The sequence below is a fragment of the Macaca fascicularis genome, chromosome 2 (genome assembly GCF_037993035.2).
Source record: "Macaca fascicularis isolate 582-1 chromosome 2, T2T-MFA8v1.1".
Classification (NCBI taxonomy): domain Eukaryota; kingdom Metazoa; phylum Chordata; class Mammalia; order Primates; family Cercopithecidae; genus Macaca; species Macaca fascicularis.
In genome coordinates this window covers 34,541,607-34,561,887 of record NC_088376.1, presented here as the reverse complement: position 1 = coordinate 34,561,887, position 20,281 = coordinate 34,541,607, and the positions used below count along the sequence as shown (strand labels likewise).

Below are 20,281 nucleotides of genomic sequence, written 5' to 3'. Positions count from 1 at the left end.
ATTCTAAGCACTCTGCCAGGCTCTAAATGTGCCATGACTAACAATGCTGACATGGTCCCTGCCCTCTTGAAGCTTACAGAGTGGTGAGAGTCAGGATAGAATAGAAACGCACATAAAAACTGTTAAAATACAACTACAATTTGTGACAAATGCTATTACAAAACGGAACCAGTTTCATTATAAAAGTGTGCATATAGAATAGATAATCTGACATTTAAGTTGAGGCCCCTTAAGGATTAAAAAGAAGCCAACATGTAATGAGTGAGAGAAAAGCATTTGAAGCGAAAGGAATAGTAGTGCAAAATACAGAGGCAGGGATGAGCTTGGTGTGATTGAGGACCTGGAAAGAGACCAGTGTATCTGAAGCAGAGAGTGAAAGAGCCATTCATAGGATGTGGTCAGAGATAGAGGCAGAGGCCAGGAAAAGCAGATTATTCTAAATGTGATAAGAGCATGAGCAAGCTGTGCTTTCCTATACGGTAGCCACTAGCTACATGTGGCTATTTAAATTTAAATTAATTAAAATAAAATTAAATAACAAATTAAGTTCCTCAGTCATGCTAGCCACATTTCAAATGCTCAATAGTCTCATGTGGCTGGTGGCTTCCATATTGGATAGTGCAGATTCAGAATATTCCAATTATTGAGAAAATTCTACTGGACAGTGCTGCAAAGCGTTCTAGCTAGAGAATTACATGATTGGTTTTAATTTTTTAAAATATTACTTTTGCTACTGTGTAGATAATTAAAGAGAGACAAGGGAGATCTGTTAGGAGGCTACTACTATAGATAAGAGGTGATAATGACTTGGGTTAAGGAACTAGTCATAGAGATAAGTTGGAGAGACTTAAGACATATTTTGGAGATAAGAGCTACAAGGTTTGTTGAAGGCTTGGATATAGGGAGTAAGGGAAGGAGGAAATGGTTGACTCAAGAATAAATGATTAAATGGTGCCATTTCCTGAGGTGAGGAAGAATTGTGGTAGGGAGGTCCAGTTTATGAGGAAGTTTTCAAGATTTGGTTTCAAAAACTGGTACTCAGAGGAGACGTTTACCTGTAAATATATTTTAGGAGCCATCAACTAAGAGAGGACATTTAAAATCAAGAGAATGGATGAGTACACCTAGGGAGAGGGGAATGAAGAGAGGGTATAGGAGGCTCGAACCCTGAGGAATGTCTGTAGCATCAGAGAGAAAAACAGGAGACAGCATCTTTCAACTTTCCTTTTCCTGTGGGAGTTATGATTCTATAGGTACAGGGTAAATTCTTAATTAACTTTGATTAATTCTTGAATAACATTTATAAGCATCCTTAGTTTGGGGTGGCCAAAGGGGATACTTGCAAGAATAGAAGAGCTACTCCAAAACCTTCTAGAAGAAGGAAGAAGGCATTGTGGTTAATAGTCCAGGCTTTGGAATGAGACTGATGTGGGTGTGAATCCCAGGTCTACCAGTTACCACGTGTATGACCTGGGAAAGTCCCATCTCTTCTCTGAGCCTCATCTTCCATCTGTCAAAGCGGGCTGTGGGGAGAGTTAAATGGGATTGGGAGAGTAAAGTGCATAGCCCATAGTTATATGCCAACTTCATCCCAAGACAGATGCAAACTATTTAGATCTGGTCCATCAGGACCCCCTACCTACGTCAAAAGCACAAGGACCCCAAGTATCTATAGGTTTGATTCAACTTCCTTGGAGCCCTCTCCTGCCTAACCCATACTTGCTCATCTTACCCTGAGAAGGAAGTGAGTAGACTTTTCATGAATGATCACTACAATTTTTAATAGAATTTGAAATAGAATTTGAAATCTTTAACTCAATATATCCTGCTTGATGGAAGAAATTGAGATTAATAGAAATCATTGAGAATGACAAAAAATGGCACAGCTAATTTTAGTGTCTTTTCTTTCCAACTGTTAGGTAAATCCCTAAGCCACCTGTTTTACTAAAATATTAGAGGAAGCTTTGGGGCAAAAGACAATATCAGTTTTGACTGGTTTAGGAGGAACTTGGGCTCTTTTGTCTAGAAATACTAAATTGACTTTGAGATGGACTATAATTCTTGTTTATCAAGTTCTACCCACCTGGAGAGTAAATGAGAAGAAAATCTGAGGGAGGAAAGAAAGACAACATTCATTATGGACAGATTAGGAGATTAGGCCTTTAAGTGACAAAAACAAGGCTAGGGGTCTGATTTTAGATTCTTCTTTGCATGTTTTCTTCTTTCTTTCTTTCACCCAAGAATTCCACATTTTGAAGGAGTCATGGAGGACCCTTCATTGGTATACAATCTCCCTCTTCTAAATCCTATGTAGTTGCCCAGTCCTGCTGGCACCTTCCAGTGATGAGAAACTACAGTATCACTTACCTGTTGCTGAGTGAAAAATTAGCCCAAAACTTCCTGGCTGAAAACAACAATCACTATGTACTCAACATTCTCTGGGTTGGCAATTTTGGCTGAATTCTCTGCTTCACATAGTGCTCCACGTGGTGCCAACAGAACTCACTCATGCATTTGTGCCTCAGCAGCAAGGATGGCCAGGATATTTCTCCAGGTGTACTTTTATCCTGCCAGAGACCATTGTAAGCTTTTTAATATGGCCCTGAAAACTTCCCAGAAGCAAGAGAGGAGCCAGTCCCAGTACACAGGCACTTTTCAAGCTGGTGCTTATATCACATTTGCTAGTGTCCCATTGGCCAAAATGAGTCATGTGACTAAATGCCTCAACATTGTGGGAGGGAGCTACACAAATGCATGGACACGAGAGGAATCGATTATCAGAGGCCACTGCTATGTCAGCCTATCCATTTGCATCTGCCTCAGAAACTACTTCATTTTCAGACACTTCTAATTCTCAGGTAGTGAAATTTTGTCTCTTGAGTAGAAATCCAGAGATTCAGCTTTCATAGGCTGGTGGGCAGAAACATTCAACGACTCTTGGATATTTGATTCACAATTGATTTTGTCCCATTACATCTTCTGTAGGCTGGAGACCTATTCCCCTTAGTTCCCAGCTGACTCCTCAATTCCCAGCCACTCCTGTAGCTCTGATCTTATCCCTCAAAAAGGCCCCTTTGGAGATCTACTGTGTCACTGTTGGGACACATGTCAATCCGTTATTTTAGCTCTCTGTGAAGTTCTATGTAAATTTATTATTATCCCTACTAAATTTCTCTAGCCTGACTATTCACTATTCACTAACCTTTTGAGTCAATTCTCGGGCAGTAAGACTTAGCACTTGGTCATCACTCAACTGTATTCCTGCAGATTTCTTCTTCCCTGTACTGTTTGATTTGACCATATTAATAGTAAGCATTGACATGCGCCAGGCCCTGTTCTAAATTTATTACCTGGGTTAATCAGTCTTCACAATAATCCTATGAGATAGAGTATAATTATAAGCTCCATTTTGGAGAGAAGATATCCAAGACATAGAGCAATCAAGTAACTTACCAAAAGTCACATAGCAGGGAAGTGGCGTTGCTGGGATTTTAAACTAGAAGTCTGACAGCAGAGTCTCACTCTCAACCACTCCCCCTTATTGCTCCTCTACATGCAAGAGTTACCACCTAGAGACTATTTGTCAGCCCTCCAGTTCAGTTTGTCCTCAGCAGCACCTAGGAGTTTGGCCTTATGGAATGACTCGGCTTTTTCCTGAACAGATTCTCATGCTATGACCCTTCTTTCAGGTGCAGTGGGAGTGTATCAATCCCAAGTACAAAGCCAAGAAGAAGAATTACAAGAACTCAGGCACCGTGATTCTCAATCTGTGCAAGGTATGTATGCAACCCTCTCTTCCAGGAGTATGAAGTTAGGGCTATCTGAGAGGAAGAGTTCAGGTGGTGTGGTGAGAGGAAAAAAGTATAAAAAAGATGTGATCTTTTAAAATAAAAATACAAATGTCATGTATTAAAGAACATAAAATGAGAAATGTAAGCATGGGTGGTCGTGGAGCTGTGGCAGTCCAGTGTCACTGTCCTCTCCCCAGGTACACCCCTGCCCCAAAGACAGGAGAGTGCTGCTGATAGGTTAGGATCTTCTCTGCCCAGAGCAGGGCTAGAGGGAGATCTCCAAATGGGGAAGCCAACATTTCTAGAACACCTACTATATGCCCTTCACAGTGTCCAGTGTTTTTTGTTTGTTTGTTTGTTTGTTTTATTTTGGTTTTGTTTGCTTTGTTTTGAGACGGAGTATCGCTCTGTCACCCAGGCTGGAGTGCAGTGGTGTGATGTCGGCTCACTGAAACCTCTGCCTCCCAAGTTCAAGCAATTCTCCTGCCTCAGCCTCCCAAGTAGCTGGGACTACAGGTGCGTGCCACCATGCCCAGCTAATTTTTTGTATTTTTAGTAGAGATGGGGTTTCACCATGTTAACCAGGATGGTCTTAATCTCCTGACCTTGTAATTCGCCTGCCTCAGCCTCCCAAAGTGCTAGAATTACAGGCGTGAGCCACCACACCCTGCCTGTCCAGTGTTTTATATGTGGTACCTTACTCATACTGAAAGTGTACCATAAAAACAAGACAACAGGAGAAGATTAAAGGACTTATGAATCCCTTCCAGAGGGGCTAAAACTTTGCAGACAATCACATGTACTAATAATTAAACTTCTTAACTCAAATCTGGGAGTGATGCTGCCACTAGTTGAGTACTTACTATGCGAAAATAACTACAATAAACTCTGTTAAACTCTTACCACAACCCTGAGATGTCTACTTTCAACTGAGTTTATGTACCTAGCTCAGAGTCACACAAGTAGTAAATTTAAGAGCTGAGATTTTAACCCATGTGTCTCTGACTCCACCATACAGGACTCAATTGCTATCCAGATGATTGATGTGTGTGTATGTTCTGTGTGTATGTGTGTATACAGGCATACGTATATGTATATGTATATGTATATGTATATGTATATGTATAGAGGCCTATATCAGTGCTATTTTGGGTTCTATTCCAAACCAATGCAATAAAGCAAGTCATACACATTCTTTCATTTCCCAGTGCATATAAAAGTTACGTTTACACTATACTGTAGTCTATTAAGTATACAATAGCATTATGTCTAAAACCATACATACTTTAGTTTAAAAATACCTTATTGCTAAAAATGCAACAGTCATATGAGCCTGGAGTAAGTCATAATCTTTTTGCTGGGGGAGGGTCTTATCTGGGGATATTGATGGTTGCTGACTGATCATGGTGGTAATTGCTGAAAGTTGGGGTAGCTGAGATAACTTTTAAAAATAAGACAACAATGAAGTTTCTCATTAATTGACTCGTCTTTCATGAAAGATTTCTCTGTAGCATGTGATGCTGTCTGATAGCATTTTGCCCACGGCAGAACTTCTTTCAAAATTGGAGTTAATCCTCTCAAACCCTGCCACTGCTTTATCAACTAAATTTAAGGAATATTCTAAATTCTTTGTTGTCATTTCAACAGTGTTCACAGCATCTTCACCAGGAGCAGATTCAAGAAATCACTTTCTTTGTTTATCCATGAGAAGTAACTCCTCATCCATTCAGGTTTTATCAGCTGCAGCAATTCAGCCACATCTTCAGGCTCCACTTATAATTCCAGTTCCCTTGCTATTTCTACCACATCTCCAGTCTCTCCCACCACTGAAGTTTTTGAACGCCTCAAGGTCATCCTAGAGGGTTAAAATCTACTTCTTCCAAACTCCTATTAATGTTGATATTTCGACCTCCTCTCATGAATCATGAATGTTCTTAACGGCATCTAGAATCATGAATCTTTTCCAGAAAATTTTCAATTTACTTTTCTCAGATCTATCAGAAAAGCTACCATAATGATAGTTATAACCCTATGAAATGTATTTCTTAAATAAGAAGACTTGAAAGTCAAAATTACCCCTAGATTCATGAGGTGCAGAATAGGATATTGTGTTAGCAGTCATGGAAACAACAATAAAACCCCTTGCACATCTCCATCAGAGCTTTTGGGTGACTAGGTCTATTGTTGATGAACTACAACATTTCGAAGGGAATCTTTTTTTCTGAGCAGTAGGTCTCAACAGTAGACTCAAAATATTCAGTAAATCATGCTATAAACAGATGTGATGTCATCCAGGTTTTGCTATTCCATTTATAGAGCACGGGCAGAGTAGATTTTGCATGATTGTTAAGAGCTCTAGAAATTTTGAAACGGTAAATGAGCATTGGCTTCCACTTAAAGTCACCAGCTGCAATGACCCCTAACAAGAGAATAATCCTGCCTTTTGTAGATTTGAACCCAGGCAGTGACTTCTCCTCTCTAGCCAGGAAAGTCCTGATGGCATCTTCTTCCAATATAAGACTGTTTCATCTACAATGAAAATCTGTTGTTTAGTGTAGTCACCTTCATCAAATGATTTTAGCTGGATCTTCTGGATAAATTTTGGCAGCTTTTCCATCAGCGTTTGCTGCTTTATCTTACACTTTTATGTTACAGAGACAACTTCTTTCCTTAAACCTCATGAACCAACCTCCTCTGCTAGCTTCAAGCTTTTCTTCTGCATCTTCCTCACCTCTCTGAGCCTTCATAGAATTGAAGAGAGTTAGGGCTTTGCTCTAGATTAGGTTTTAGTTTAAGGGAATGATGTATCTGATTTGATCTTTTAGCCAAACCACTAAAACTTTCTTCACATAAGCAATCAGCCTATTTCACTTTCTTATCCTTTGTATATTCACTGTTTTAATTTCAAGAGCTTTTACTTTATATTCACAACTTGGTTGTTTGGTGCAAGAGGCCTAACTTTTGGCCCACCTCAGCTACTGACATGCCTTCCTCACTAAGTTTAATCATTTCTAGCTTTTAATTTTAAGTAAGAGATGTGTGACTCTTCCTTTCACTTGAACACTTAGAGGCCATTGTAGGGTTATTAACTGGCCTCATTTCAATAGAGTAGTGTCTCAGGGGATAGGGAGACCCAAGGAGAGGGAGAGACATGAAGGAATGGCCAGTCAGTGGAGCAGTGAGAACACATTCAACACATATCAATGAAGTTCACCATTTTACGTGGGCTTGGTTCATAGCACCCCAAAATAATTACAATGGTAACATCAAAAATAACTGATCACAGATCACTGTAATAGATACAATAATAATGAAAAATTTGGAAATATTACAACAATTACCAAAATGTGACACAGACACAAAGTGAGCACATGCTGTTGGGAAAATGGCACCAATAGTCATGCTCTATGGTTGTCAGAAACCTTCAATCTGTAAAAAATATAAAGCTCAATAAAGTGAGGTACAATAAAAGAAGATACACCTATATATATGTGAGTGTGTGTGTGTGTGTGTGTACACACACACAGATGGTCCCCAATTTATGATGACTCAACTCATAATTTTTTGACCTTATGAAGGGCTTATTAGCATGTAACCCCATTGTAAGTTCAGGAGCAGCTGTACATACATGTATATATGTATATATACAGTCATGCTCTGCATAATAACATTTTGTCAATGATGGACCACAGATATGGCAGTACTCCCATAAGATTATAACGGAGGTGAAAAATTCCTATCACCTAGTGACTTGTAGCCATTGTAATATAATTACTTTATTTTTAAAATAAATTTAGTGTAGCTTAAGTGTTATAAGGTCTACGGTAGTGTATAGTAACAGTCTAGGCCTTCACATTCACTCACCTCTCACTCACTGACTCACTCAGAGCAACTTCTAGTCCTGCAGGCTCCATTCATGGTAAGTTCCCTATACAGGTGTGCCATTTATTATATTTTATACCATATTTTTACTGTGCCTTTTTATGTTTAGATGTGTTTAGATACACAAGACTTACAGTTGTGTTACAGTTGCTTACAATATTCAGTACAATAACATGATGTACAGGCTTGTGGCCTAGGAACAATAGGCTATACTATATAGCCTAGGTGTATAGTGGGATATACCATCTAGGTTTGTGTAAGTATACTCTATGATGTTCATGGAATGATAAAATCACCTAACAATGTATTTCTCAGAATGTATTTCCATCATTAAATGACACGTGATTGTATATATGTATACGTGTGTATGTGTGTGTTTATCTGTGTGTATACATACATAATGTTTCCTAATATATTAGAAGGAACCTAATATGTCTATATACAGGATTATATCCTTACCTAACAAGATAGTGGGGGAAAAGAATAATTGGTCTGCTTTGGGTCATATCCCTACCCTTTACACCAATCACTGAGACTAGGGGATAATGTCTTATGATTGGCCATCTGGGGTCATTGTATTAATCTTTTTTTTCAATATTTTTTGATGCTTTGACAACTTTGGACCTTATGAACCTAAGAGGGACTACTCTCCCAATGTTAGCTGGTTCCTACAGACAGCAAACAACCTGCCTTCTAGCATGCCTTTGACATGCAAACCAATCATTTTTTAGTTCAAACCCCCAATCACCTCCCTTATCAAACTCTCACACACCAAGCCAATGTTCTCCCATCTTATGTGACCCAAGGGTCAGGTATCAGATAACTAGAAACCACTCCTATGGTTTTGACAGATTTCAAAACCTGCTGAAATTATTCAAACTATCCAATCCTAGGCCTGCTCAGCTGCTTATCCTGCCTCACCTACTCCTTCCTATGGAAAAAAAAAAACAATAAATGATTTGCCTGCTTTCCCCTTACTGCTTTTCCTTCCTGACCTATCCTGGTGCTTCCCCATGTGACCCTCCTGTGTGACATAACATGCCTCCTATCCTTTGAAGAACTCTGAGCAATAAACTCTTCTTATAGAGTCAGGACTGTCTCCATATCAGACATCTTATCATAACTTTACAAATCAAATCCTGGATGCATTCTAAACAGTTATGTGACTACCCCTGTGCCCAAAGCAGCAGGAGAAAAGATCAAGATTCAATGGTTATTTTTCTCCTTAAGGTGACTGTGTACACACAATTTTTTTTCTTCCATGAATTGCTCTTACAGTTCAGTGCTCAGAAGCACTGTTATTTTGCTCACTTTCAAGTTCTTATTTCTTTGATATACAGACACAGCAGAATGGAGTCCCAACTATCAGGCAAAGCACTGCCATCAGGACACCAAAAGTGAGCACTATTTAGAGACCAAGTGAACATCAATTCTAAGAAAAGTATGCCAATAGATGTGTGCCACCTGGAGGTGATATCTAGAGAGACGAACACTGATTTTTTCGGTCAGTCTCTAAGAAGCTTCCTGAGCATTAGATGGAATCTGAGAAGTGACAGTCAAAAATTACAGTTACTGACTCTCCAGGTAGGATCCAGACTGTAAGCTCCATGGCTACAAGTACTGTATCTGTTTCTCTAATCATTGTAGTCCTAGAATATAGTGCATAGTGAGTGTTCAATAAATAATTGTTGAATAAACGAATACAAGAATATCACCAAGAGCCAAGCCAAGCAGCAATATCACAAAGAAATGTAAATTAAGACCAGAAATCCCTAAAGTACTTGAGAACACAGGTGATGGCAGTTGGCATAACCCAACAACCATACTGGCTTCCAGCATAGAGGTCAAAAGGATAGAGTATGTCTCCCAGACTTGCATCATTTGAGTCTCAACTCTACCATTTATTAGCATTGTGATCTTGACCTTAATTTCCTCATCTATAAACAAGGTACAATAATAATAGTTGTACCGCTTTCATAGGGTTGTTCTGAAAATTAAATGAGGTAAAAGATGTTAAGTACCTGGCATTCAGTAATGCCCAATAAATGTTAGTCATTGTTGTTCATGGCAGGGGAGGCATTTAACTAACTGGAAATTGTCAGCAAATTACCTTCTCAGCTAATGGTATCTTAAAACTGCCTATCTAAATTACCTGCATATTAAAAATGTCACCAGGACTGGGACTTAGATACAGGGAGGCAAGACTGAAGTCATGTGTGAGACATCATTCATTTCAAAACAGTAGTGACACTTGAAAATATAGTTTTAGTCTCACCTCAGAGGCATAAGCTGATTAAAATTTGCATAAACCATAATAGAGGGGAGCAGGGGATAGATATTGGCAGCCCTCAAAGGCCCATCTGTATTGATATTGCCTTCCTTCTCTCCTTTAACAGAACAAACATAACTGACCCATCTTTTATCAACAATGTCTGTCTGCCCTTTCTTCTGGCTTAGCAGCTTATCAGTCACCAACCTTTAGGCCTCCAATATATCAGGAAATAGACTGTGCTGTTACTAACCCAGTTTCCTCTCCCCTCCTATGCAGATTCACAAGATGCACTCTTTCTTGGACTACATCATGGGTGGCTGCCAAATCCAGTTTACAGTAAGTTGTTTCCATGTTTGTTCTTATTCAGGAAGCAAGAGATGAGGAGTGGCACTGGGTTTGGGGGATAAGCAGACAAAAGCTTATTTTAACCTTCGGTCAGCTTTGTTCAAGTCTCATTGTTGAAACGTATGGAATCATGTTTTTGAAATGTGTTTACACTTCTGTTTTCTTTAATAAGTATAGTTTTCAGCATCATATCAGGAAATTTATGCCACTCAACCTCACGTGGTCTGGGGAATCCTCCTAACGCTTCCCATTTCTTCAGTAACTATGTGAGGCGTGAAGCAGTGTAGCCTGTCAGATTCCATCACCTGGTGAGAAAAATTGAAAGGAAGTAAGCCATGCAAGTAAGTTCCACTGAGCCAAGGCAGATGCCATGGTTGTGTTCATGTGACTAGACTACAGCACCAATGTCATACCCAGTGGTCAGGACCAAGAGTAAGTCATACAAACAGTTCAATAGGCAATGAAAAGATGAATTCCAAAGATCGGAGAACCAGGCCGAGGTCAAGGTTGAGAAGTAGAGTGGGTGTCAAGACTCAGTGAGTGGATCAAGGATCATCCCCTGTATGCAATTTGTGTGCCCTTGGGATTTATACACCCCTGATGTATATTAGACTAGGTAGGCTGAGTCTTTTTAAAGTGGCTAAGTAGGTCAAGGTTGTGAGTCCATCTGCACTGGAACAACTGACTTTCACTGACTTAATATTCGAAATCCTCCTAGGTTTGGTCAGATGTGACTTCCAGAAAGAGAATCCCCAGATGGCAAAAGACAGATGTGCTAGAACCCTTTGGAAAGCAATGTGGATGTAAGCAAGAGAAATACAACTTGTACTCATTTCTGTAAGATTTCTCATCTTACAGAAATGTACTAATGAAGCTCAGCCCTGTTCAGCTCCCTGACTGGCTCAGTCATGTGAAAAAGGAAAGAAAATGGGTTTAATTTTTTAGTCAAGCTTTGGACCCAAGAGAGTAGACAGGACCAATATATTCCTGGAACCAGGAATGGTGGTGCTCAAGGGACTAAAAGGAGTCTCAAAGGGATGAGACAAATGGCCATTTACTAAACTAGCTTCTCCTTAGCTAGGGAAGTATCCTCTGCCCTAATCTCAAGGAGGTCTACCTACGTCCTGCCTAAACTTGGGATATTGTGCATTTATCTCTGAATACTTACAGGAGCTAATTTTAGAGTTTGGTCACCTCTTTAAAGTCTAAGATTCTCTAATGCACAGCCAGCAAGCCTTCCTACATTCATACTGTCACATACAGAAGGTAGCAAGCATGTTCACTGAGGATGCACGTCTAACTCTAGCTGTCCTGTGGGCTCATTGCTGCTCTGAGCATACCCAAATGGAAGTATGGAGCAAGCAGTGTCATAAAGCAGAGCTACTGGAAATAGTTTCGCAAGATCTTAGGCAAAAAAAGTGATTTCAGGAAACTATTTATAGGTTTTCAAGGGAAAGCTCTATTGATTTCAGTCTGGTTTAGATTTTGTAGATCCCGTGCTCTTGAACAACTCTGTATTCAACCTTCAGGGGCTTGCTCTGCCCTTCAAGTTGTGCTGCAAAGAATCAGCCCCAGCAAAAATCAGGAGCTGAGCCCCAACCCAAAGAGTTCCCAGCTCCACATCCTGACTCTCAGATATCCCTGTGTCCTTCTTTGCTCTCCCCTCCTTTCTCAGTCTGCTGACTCCCCACTCCCTACTGGGAGCACTCCCCACTGGGAGTACTGCTTCAGTGTTTGTCTCCAGCAACACCCCAGTTGCAGCTTTCCATGTACTCCAGTGTCAACTGATAGACCTGTGGGAGGTGTGAGTGAGGAGAGCAGTCTGGAGCAAGGAATGAGAAGAGGAGAATGTACAGATGAGTGCTGTGGAGAAGGGGCAGCCAACAATAGTTCCTCCACAAAGCCCTTCCTCCTGTAGGGTTTCAGGTTGGGGACTCAGAAGAGAATTGCTAGGTATTCTATTCCCAGTGTTCTACTAAAGGAAACATACCAGTCACTTCTCTGTCATTTTCTTCCAAAATTAAGTCAGCTTTCTCATTATAAATTTTTTATTGCTCAAGTAGTGCAACTTAATTTAAATTATAAGCTGTAATGCAAATCGTTAAGAAAAAGTATCATGTCTTATTTAATTTGGTCTGTAAGTGTTTATTATCTGCCTGGTTATTTTACTGAAACCATCTGGCAACATGAAAAGGCAGTGGCAGAGAGATGAGAAGTGAAAAGAGGAAGGTTTCCTGGCATAGAGATGGGCAGACGAGAGAGAGAAAAGGAATGTTTGATTGCAGTAATTATACCTCGGAGGCTTTCAGAGGCAAAAACCTCCACTGGCACATTATGTGACCCTTGGCTCCTGAGCAACCAGGGAGCTTTAGCCAACACGAACTTTTTGTCTCCCTGGAGAAAAGCCTTCAAGCACCAGGGGAGACATAAAGTTCTGGATGTTCTCCATTTCCTCCCCTAGAGTCACTTTCCATCCTTCTCCACTCTCACTTCTGTACCCCAGGAAGCCAACCTCCTTGGAAGCACTATCCAAGCTCTCTAGCTTTTAGCTTTTGGTTGGGTTTGACCAATGAGAGGCACCCATCAGAGATCAAAGAATAGGAGGCAAGAGACCTTGGAATATTTATTTCTCTAGCTGCCTGCCTGCCAGGCCGTGGTTTAGCAGTGACCTTCTTCCTGACAGAAGGTCACAGTTCCTATCAGGTGCCCTGTCCTGAAGACACTCCTCTTACTGAATTCTGGTAACTGCTCCCTCCCACTCTTTTCTGGTCAGTTTCCATTAACCTTTTCCACATGTTTGTGAATTGTCCCTTCATTAAACTTCCTCAATCACCTTTTGGGTGGACTTTTTGTTTCCTGTAGTGGCTCTGACCAATCCAAAATATAAGCAGGGGCTAGGAGAAAGCCTTTGTATCTTCCATAGATGCTGGTGCTTCTGGTTCAATCTTAAGAGTGTTCAAGATGGGGGCATCTTTCTCCTCAGCTGCTAAGCTGTTCCAAATACTTTTGCTGAATTATAATAAATTGAACCCTAAAACTTCAAAGGGAGGTAACATTTAGAAAAAAGAACAAATTGGATAAATAAATATGATATTGGGGTTTTGCTTTAAAAAGCATCCCCCATAAACTTAAGTATTTATGCACCACTATATTCTAATTATAAATACTAAAACCTTAATTAGGAAAATGAATAAACAGGATGTATTTAGGGGAGTACTGGGGAAGCAGTTTGGGTCAGAACTTGAAGGGCTTTGAATTTTAAGGTAATTTGGTGGATAATGCATGTTCAAAAGGATAATGAGGAGGGCCTTGAAGCAACAGTAAAGCTGGGAGTGTTTGATGGTGGTGAAGGGGGAACGAGAGATGAAGCAAGAACAGATGGAAGCCCACTGCCACAGGCCTGGTGCCAGGTGAAAAGAAGCTAAACAAGGGTGGCAGCAGCAGGAAAGGTACTGTGGAAAGAGAAGCACTAAGCCTCTGCCTAGCATACAATGAGAAGACTGAAAGTAATCAAAGCTTTTGTGCCTGACTGACAGAGCGTGGGGGACCTGGTCAGGGTAATATGCGAGGCTTGAGCAGCTTCAGGCAAGATGATGAATTTGGCTTTGGACACGTTGGAGGTACTTTCAGCACCTCCCAGTGGGGATGGTACTTATAAATATGGGCCTAAGTTTCAGGGGAGAGTCAGGAGCTACATGTATGTGGCTCTGGATGAGATGTCCCAAGAGAAGAGTATAGAAGGAAAAGGGCCTGATGACAAGAAATTGTAAAGGACCTCTATCTGGCAGCAGAGGAAGGAGGGGCAAACAGTTAAGAGAAGAAATGCAGGAGAAGAAGAAGGCCCAAGGGGAGGCAGTAACTCAGATGCCCAGGAGGAAAAAGCTAAGGTTAAGGTCAAGGACAACAATCTTGCATGCTAAAGAGAAGTCAGAGGGTGAAGAACAACACGATGAGTAGGCATATATCATCTTCAAAAGAGCAACTTGAGCAGAACGAGATGGGTGAGACCCAGGACTTAGAGTGTAAACAGAAGGTAAGGAAATGAACACAGCAGGTATAAGTATTCATTCAAGAAAGTTAACAGTGAAGGGAAAGCAAGAGGTACAAAGAGGATGGCAATTTAAAAATTAAAAGAGAAGAGATTTTAAGCTAGAATCAGACTATAAGCAGAGTCAACAGCCCAGTGGAAGGAAGGAGATAAATGATGCTAAAAAGAGCCCTAGACAGTTAATGATTCTTATTCTTTTTTGGTCACCTGAACACTTGAGAATCTGATACATGATCTATAGCCTCTTACTGGGAAGTGCACACATCCAATTTTGCATGCAATTTGGGAGGTCAAGGGCACTCCTGAAGACAGTTCTTGTACCTCACATGAATCCTTGAGTCATAAGAACTCTAGAGCAACTGCACCATCTCAGTCTTTGAGGAGGTGGGTGGAGGTGAAACAGAGACCACAGGGTGAGAGATCGGGTTTGGCACATGGTAGAGCAGCTAAAACTAAAACCGGATACTAGAATTTCACACACAAAATACAAAGTTATAGATAGCATAAAACAGACAGATGCTGTAAGGTATTTGAAAAGAAAAAATGGGAGAAAAATCAAAGGGTTTTTTTGGAAAGTTATTGCTTTTTCATATGCTCAAAAATGCTCATTATAACATAGATTTTAATACAGACAAGCTGTTGGCAACCTAAATGTCTAACAATAAGATAATGGCTATGGAAATCACAGTATTCCTTTAAATATTATGATATTTAGTATCATGGTATTTAGTATTGACTATGACATAGCTTATTTAAAATATAATTATAAGGTTTAGATAATAACATGAGGTAATGTTTATGACATAGTGTTATAAAAAATGTAAAGTAGAATTACTCTATGACTACAACTACATATATAAAATACCTAGAGAGGAAAGAAAACTAAAATATGACTTACCAGCCTAGTGGCACGGTGAGTGGTATTTTTTTCTTATTAATTTTAAATGGACATTTCTTTTGTGTCGTTTTTAAAAATTGAAGATAATATTGCTTTTTCTTACCTCTGACTATAGTTTACATTTTAATAATATAATATAATAAGCTGAAAGCAACTTTTCCCAGACTGACCTTCAAACCTAAACATTTAGATAACTTATTAAAGATTCTCTCAGGAAATGTTTTTCTTTCTTTCTTTCTTTCTTTCTTTCTTTCTTTCTTTCTTTCTTTCTTTCTTTCTTCCTTTCTTTCTTTCTTCCTTTCTTTCTTTCTTTCTTCTTTCTTCCTTTTTTTTTTTTTGAAACAGGGTCTCACTCTGTTGCCCAGAGTGCAGTGCAGTGGCACACTGGAAGCTCACTGTAACCTTAAACTCCTGAGCTCAAGTGATGCTCTTGCCTCAGCCTCCTGAGTAGCTGGGACTACAAGCATGTGCTACCACATTGGCTACTTTTTAAAACAAATTTCTGTAGAGGCAGGGTCTAGCTATGTTGCCCAGGCTGGTCTCAATCTCCTGGCCTCAAGTTATCCTTTCATCTCAGCCTCCCAAAGCACTGGAATTATAAGTGTGAGCCACCGCGCCCAGTCTCAGGAAATCTTTTCTAACCCTAAAACATTTAGGGCATCCTATGTCTACACTGTGGCCCAGTTTACATTTTTAAATCTTTATTTTACATCCCAGATTGAACACTGACCTACTCTGGTGTAGACCTTTGAGTCTGCTTACTGCTTAGTGAGCCCTGCTGACTGAATTTCTACGCAAAGTCAGGGTATAATGGGTTAAAGAGGCAAATGCTTTGCCATTTTCCAGAAAATGAACCAAGTAAGCTTAGGCGTCTTTCCCTATTTTCCTATTTAACTGTCCTCTTAGAAAGTTTTTGGAAAACAGAAAAGAATAAAAATGTAACCTATTATTTAAGAAATGGTCCAGACCAAACAATATCTCCACCTACAAAATTCATTGTATAGGTCCAAATTGTACACAGATATGTATAAAGAAAAGAAAGAAAGCTGCCCAAGAATATGATCCCAAAGGTAGACTGCAGGTACAACTAACCAGAGGTTGTTACACAGCAGCTTCCCTTAGAAAACATCGAGAAGGTTCACAAATGACCTGTTTGGCAGATGAAGGGAAGGGATCTGAGTAGCAGAGTTATTTCATGTAAGAATCTAAAAATGCCTAAAAAGAGATGCTCATCATTTGCAACCAGCCTTTTCCCAGGAACAGCTCCATGCACTGGGGACTTGGCATCATGGAGGGGGCATTTTGCATTCTTACTTTACAAGGCTTTGCAAAGCTGCTGCACAGCTCTGCTTAATAATGAGCAGTGGCTTCCTGGGCAGAAGGAAAAAGCACTGGGCGCCTGTTCTTGTGCTGCCTGCAGGGAAGATTGGAGCACATACCAGAACCACAGGTTTCCATAAATGCTTCCTATCAGGAAATGAAAACGTGGGGGCTCTGCGAGCTCACTGGGCATTCAGAAAACCAGGCGTCAGTAGCCACCTCCACACACTGGCATTTTCAGTCATTTTGTTGCTTTTATTTCTCAACTTAACCCCGTCTTTCACAGCCTCCCTGTTGCTTTCTAAAATAAACCTAGCCTTTCACTCTGCTCTCTTTCTACTAATGCTAACTTTAAAGAGCACAGAGAATTCTTGGTGGAAGACCACCCCCTGAAGATAGATATTTTTTTCTCCAGCTTCATAAAGGAAGTTTTAGGAACCACCACTTTCCAAAAAATAAAAATGAAAATATTTTAGCTGACTCGTACTTAAGACAGTCCATTGCTGTCTAGTCACATGATAAAATATTTTTGTTTTAAGCCATGAGAACTATAAAATATGGTAAGAATCATAAGCCTATTTCCTTTTTCATCAGTTAATTTTTTAAGTTCATACCCTCCCCCAGGTCTATATGATGATCTCCTGAGATGAAGTGGCCTTTCTTGTTGTCACAGACATAGGGGCCATTGCCATGGGAAAAGTGGAAACCCTAGAGGCCTGCCTGAAAAGAAATAGTAAAATTTCCACCAGGCACGTTTGAATGTTTATATAGTAGCACCAAGAACAGGTAGCCCAATACTAACCTTCTAACATTAGCCTGTACCTTGTTTCATTATCTTCAAAATATATTACCCTCTTCTGTCCCCCCAAAACCTGGCCATTCTCTTCCCCTAACTGACATCCAACCCCACATTCAATTGGTCAAAAAATCCTATTCATTTTCTACCCTTACTTTCTTCAATCACTCTTTCCTTCTCACCATCATCTTTGCTGCACCCTGGTTAAGCATAAGAAAATTATTCCAAGTCTGACAACAAAGAGTGGATAGGAATGAAAATAACACAGTAGAGCCAGTATTGGAGGTAAAGCAAGAGACGTACCTGGGGTGCAAAATTTGAGGAGACTCTCACTCTGGATTTTACAAGTGTGGGGTGCGCTGAGAGTGAGTGCCTCCTTGGGTTTTACAAACTAGGCACTTCTTTTTGTCTCACCCCATCTCCAGCTCTATTATATGCTTTTTTTCCTATTATTTTAAAATATATTGTTGCCACAATCTATGTATGCTTATCCAGACATTATGCACACTTATCTAGATATAACATATTTATGCAGGTGATATACTGGGGCTCGGATGCTGTCACTAGGTGCCTGCATGCTCGGAGAATTTTGCCAATGCCTAGGAATGTTTCTTAAGCAGCCATTTTTCTTTACAGAATTTTTTCCTCTGGCCTATATAACCTGATTTCATTTTCTAGTTTTATATCAAGACACCAGCATGTTTTTGTCATCACAGAACACCCTTAACACTTCAGGAGTCTCAGTCAGGCAACCAGCACATGGGACAGATTGTTAACTTCAGTATCAAGAGGCAGAAGCATGATGCCTTCAGAGGTAAGGAGGTGTTGATCCGTGATGAAAGGCATCATGAATAGAAGTGAGGTGGGCCACAGGGCACTTGTTATTAATAATAAAGTATCAGCACCTGCCAACGATTCACTTTTTAGATAAATTAAAGCAGAATCAAGGTAATCTCCATAACAACATCTTCACACTCTCCAGAATTCCCTGGAGTACTAACATGCCTTCCTTGGTGGAAGAGAAAGGGGTGGCTTTACATCTGCCCTTATCAGCATTACTTTTAGCTTTTAAACACTATGTATACCTATTCAAGGTGCCATTATTCCTTAAACATGTACCAATAGGAGTAAAAGGCTGAGAGTGGTGTCTGTGAGTTGAGCTTGGTAAACCCAGGAGTCCCCCAAAGGTATGGTTTTCTCAAACATTGTCTCTCAAACATCTCTGGAGTGCTCCTCTCAGAAATTTTCCTGGAATTATCTGCCTGTGTTTGGATCTCTATCTTGTTGAGGCCTCATGGGTGGATCCCAGGGTGCTTTTCACCTCCTTCTCGTTCAGAAAATGCATGTAGGTTCCTCCATCCCACCAGCTTTTCATCATAGTCCTTGATTAAAAGGGCTTCACCTATGGTCTTCCTTTTTTTTCCCGGTGGGTTGGCTCTCACCTTCAGGATAAACCCATCTCAGAAGACACTGGACTTTTTTGGTGTCCTTGGGTTACCTCCAGTCATCCTCAGTAGCAATCCTCTCACTATTGTGTGTACAAACATACATACACACATATTTCAATTTTCCTTGTCTTAACTTTTACAACCATTTTGGTCACAAAGAGTTTATTCAAGTCAATGCTTCCCCAAATTGTCATGGTTGCCTCCTAGCAAGAATCCCTACCTCCAGGCCAAATCTCCTCCATTTTTTATTGGAATAGTTATACCCATGAGAAGTCTTGGTGTTTTGGTCATAGACATGCATGTTTTCCTGGATGTATGATGGCATAATGGAGAAAGGTAGAAAGGAACCATATAGACTTGGATTTAAACCCAGCTCCAAGCCCTCTTATCCTATGTCACATGAAAATGGAGTAATATCATGCATATAAATGAAGTAATATCATGCCTCTGTGTCACGCACAGTTAGCACAGTGCCTGACACACAGATTATTTCTGTCTTTTTTCGTTTTTTATCCAAAGTAAGGGCATTTAAGGGTCAGGGAAGAACTGCAAGTTTTCTTCACATAACCTTTTTCTTTCTTTCTTTCTTTCTTTCTTTCTTTTTTTTACATACTCTTAGTACTAGCATTTATCAGTAGGCATCCCCTGATTTTAAGAAGTCTGGATATTCTGAAAACAGAGTTTGAATCCTACCTAACTTTATTTTTGACATAGTTCTGTGGAAAGGCAAGGAAGAAAAAGAAAAAAAATAACAGAGATGAAAATATAATCTCATGAAAGAAAAGAAAAAAGGCTATAAATGAATTACTGTTAGCCTATTGCTTTTCTTTTCCTAGTCACTTTGACTTGATTGCAGGGTACAATATCAGATGTGACTAACATTTTTTCCCCATCAACTTATACCTTAAGAAGTACAAACAAACACATGACATGTTATCTCTGTCCTTTCAGAAATAATGTCCCACCTTCATAGATCCAATGGTGCATTCCAGTTATTTGTTATAATGGAATTTACCAAATATAACACAAATAACATTATGATTCCCAAGATCATATGAGAAAATAGAGCCTTTCGGCCATAGTAAGCCAATGAATGCATTCTACTGTACTCCAGAAGGAAATGGAATTATGCAACATAGACATTTCTTTCTTCCTGTATGGCTTTTTATTTTAACCTTCTTCCCTCGAAGCTTAAGTGGCATTTTTAAAGAGATTTTTGCTGGGTTAACTTTTATTTAGATGGAGGTGATGTTGGAAATTACAAGAAATGTTTCTTCTCATTTTAACACCCTCTGGCTTAAGCATTTTTGGTTCTTTCTTTTGTTATTAAGAAGTGTTCAGTGAGTCAACTTTGACTTGCATGATTATGATACTGGGGGTCAGAAGAAATTTGAGAAGTTGAAGGATAAATGACTAGTTAGTGGCAAGACAGGTTTCCCATCTCCACTTCCCACTTACAATGCGATAACATTCAGGCATCC

The 20,281-nt window shown here is 39.9% G+C and overlaps 1 protein-coding gene across 9 annotated transcripts in view; it reads left to right on the top strand.

The window, feature by feature from the left end:
- CPNE4 (copine 4) overlaps positions 1–20,281 on the top strand; it is a 509,383-nt gene that overhangs the window by 450,931 nt on the left and 38,171 nt on the right. For all 9 annotated transcript variants that reach the window (XM_045386989.2, XM_074031048.1, XM_074031049.1 and 6 more), the window contains 2 exons: positions 3,690–3,776; positions 10,222–10,281. In XM_045386989.2, coding sequence (XP_045242924.1) covers positions 3,690–3,776; positions 10,222–10,281 — 147 coding nt within the window. The remainder of the gene's footprint in view (positions 1–3,689; positions 3,777–10,221; positions 10,282–20,281) is intronic.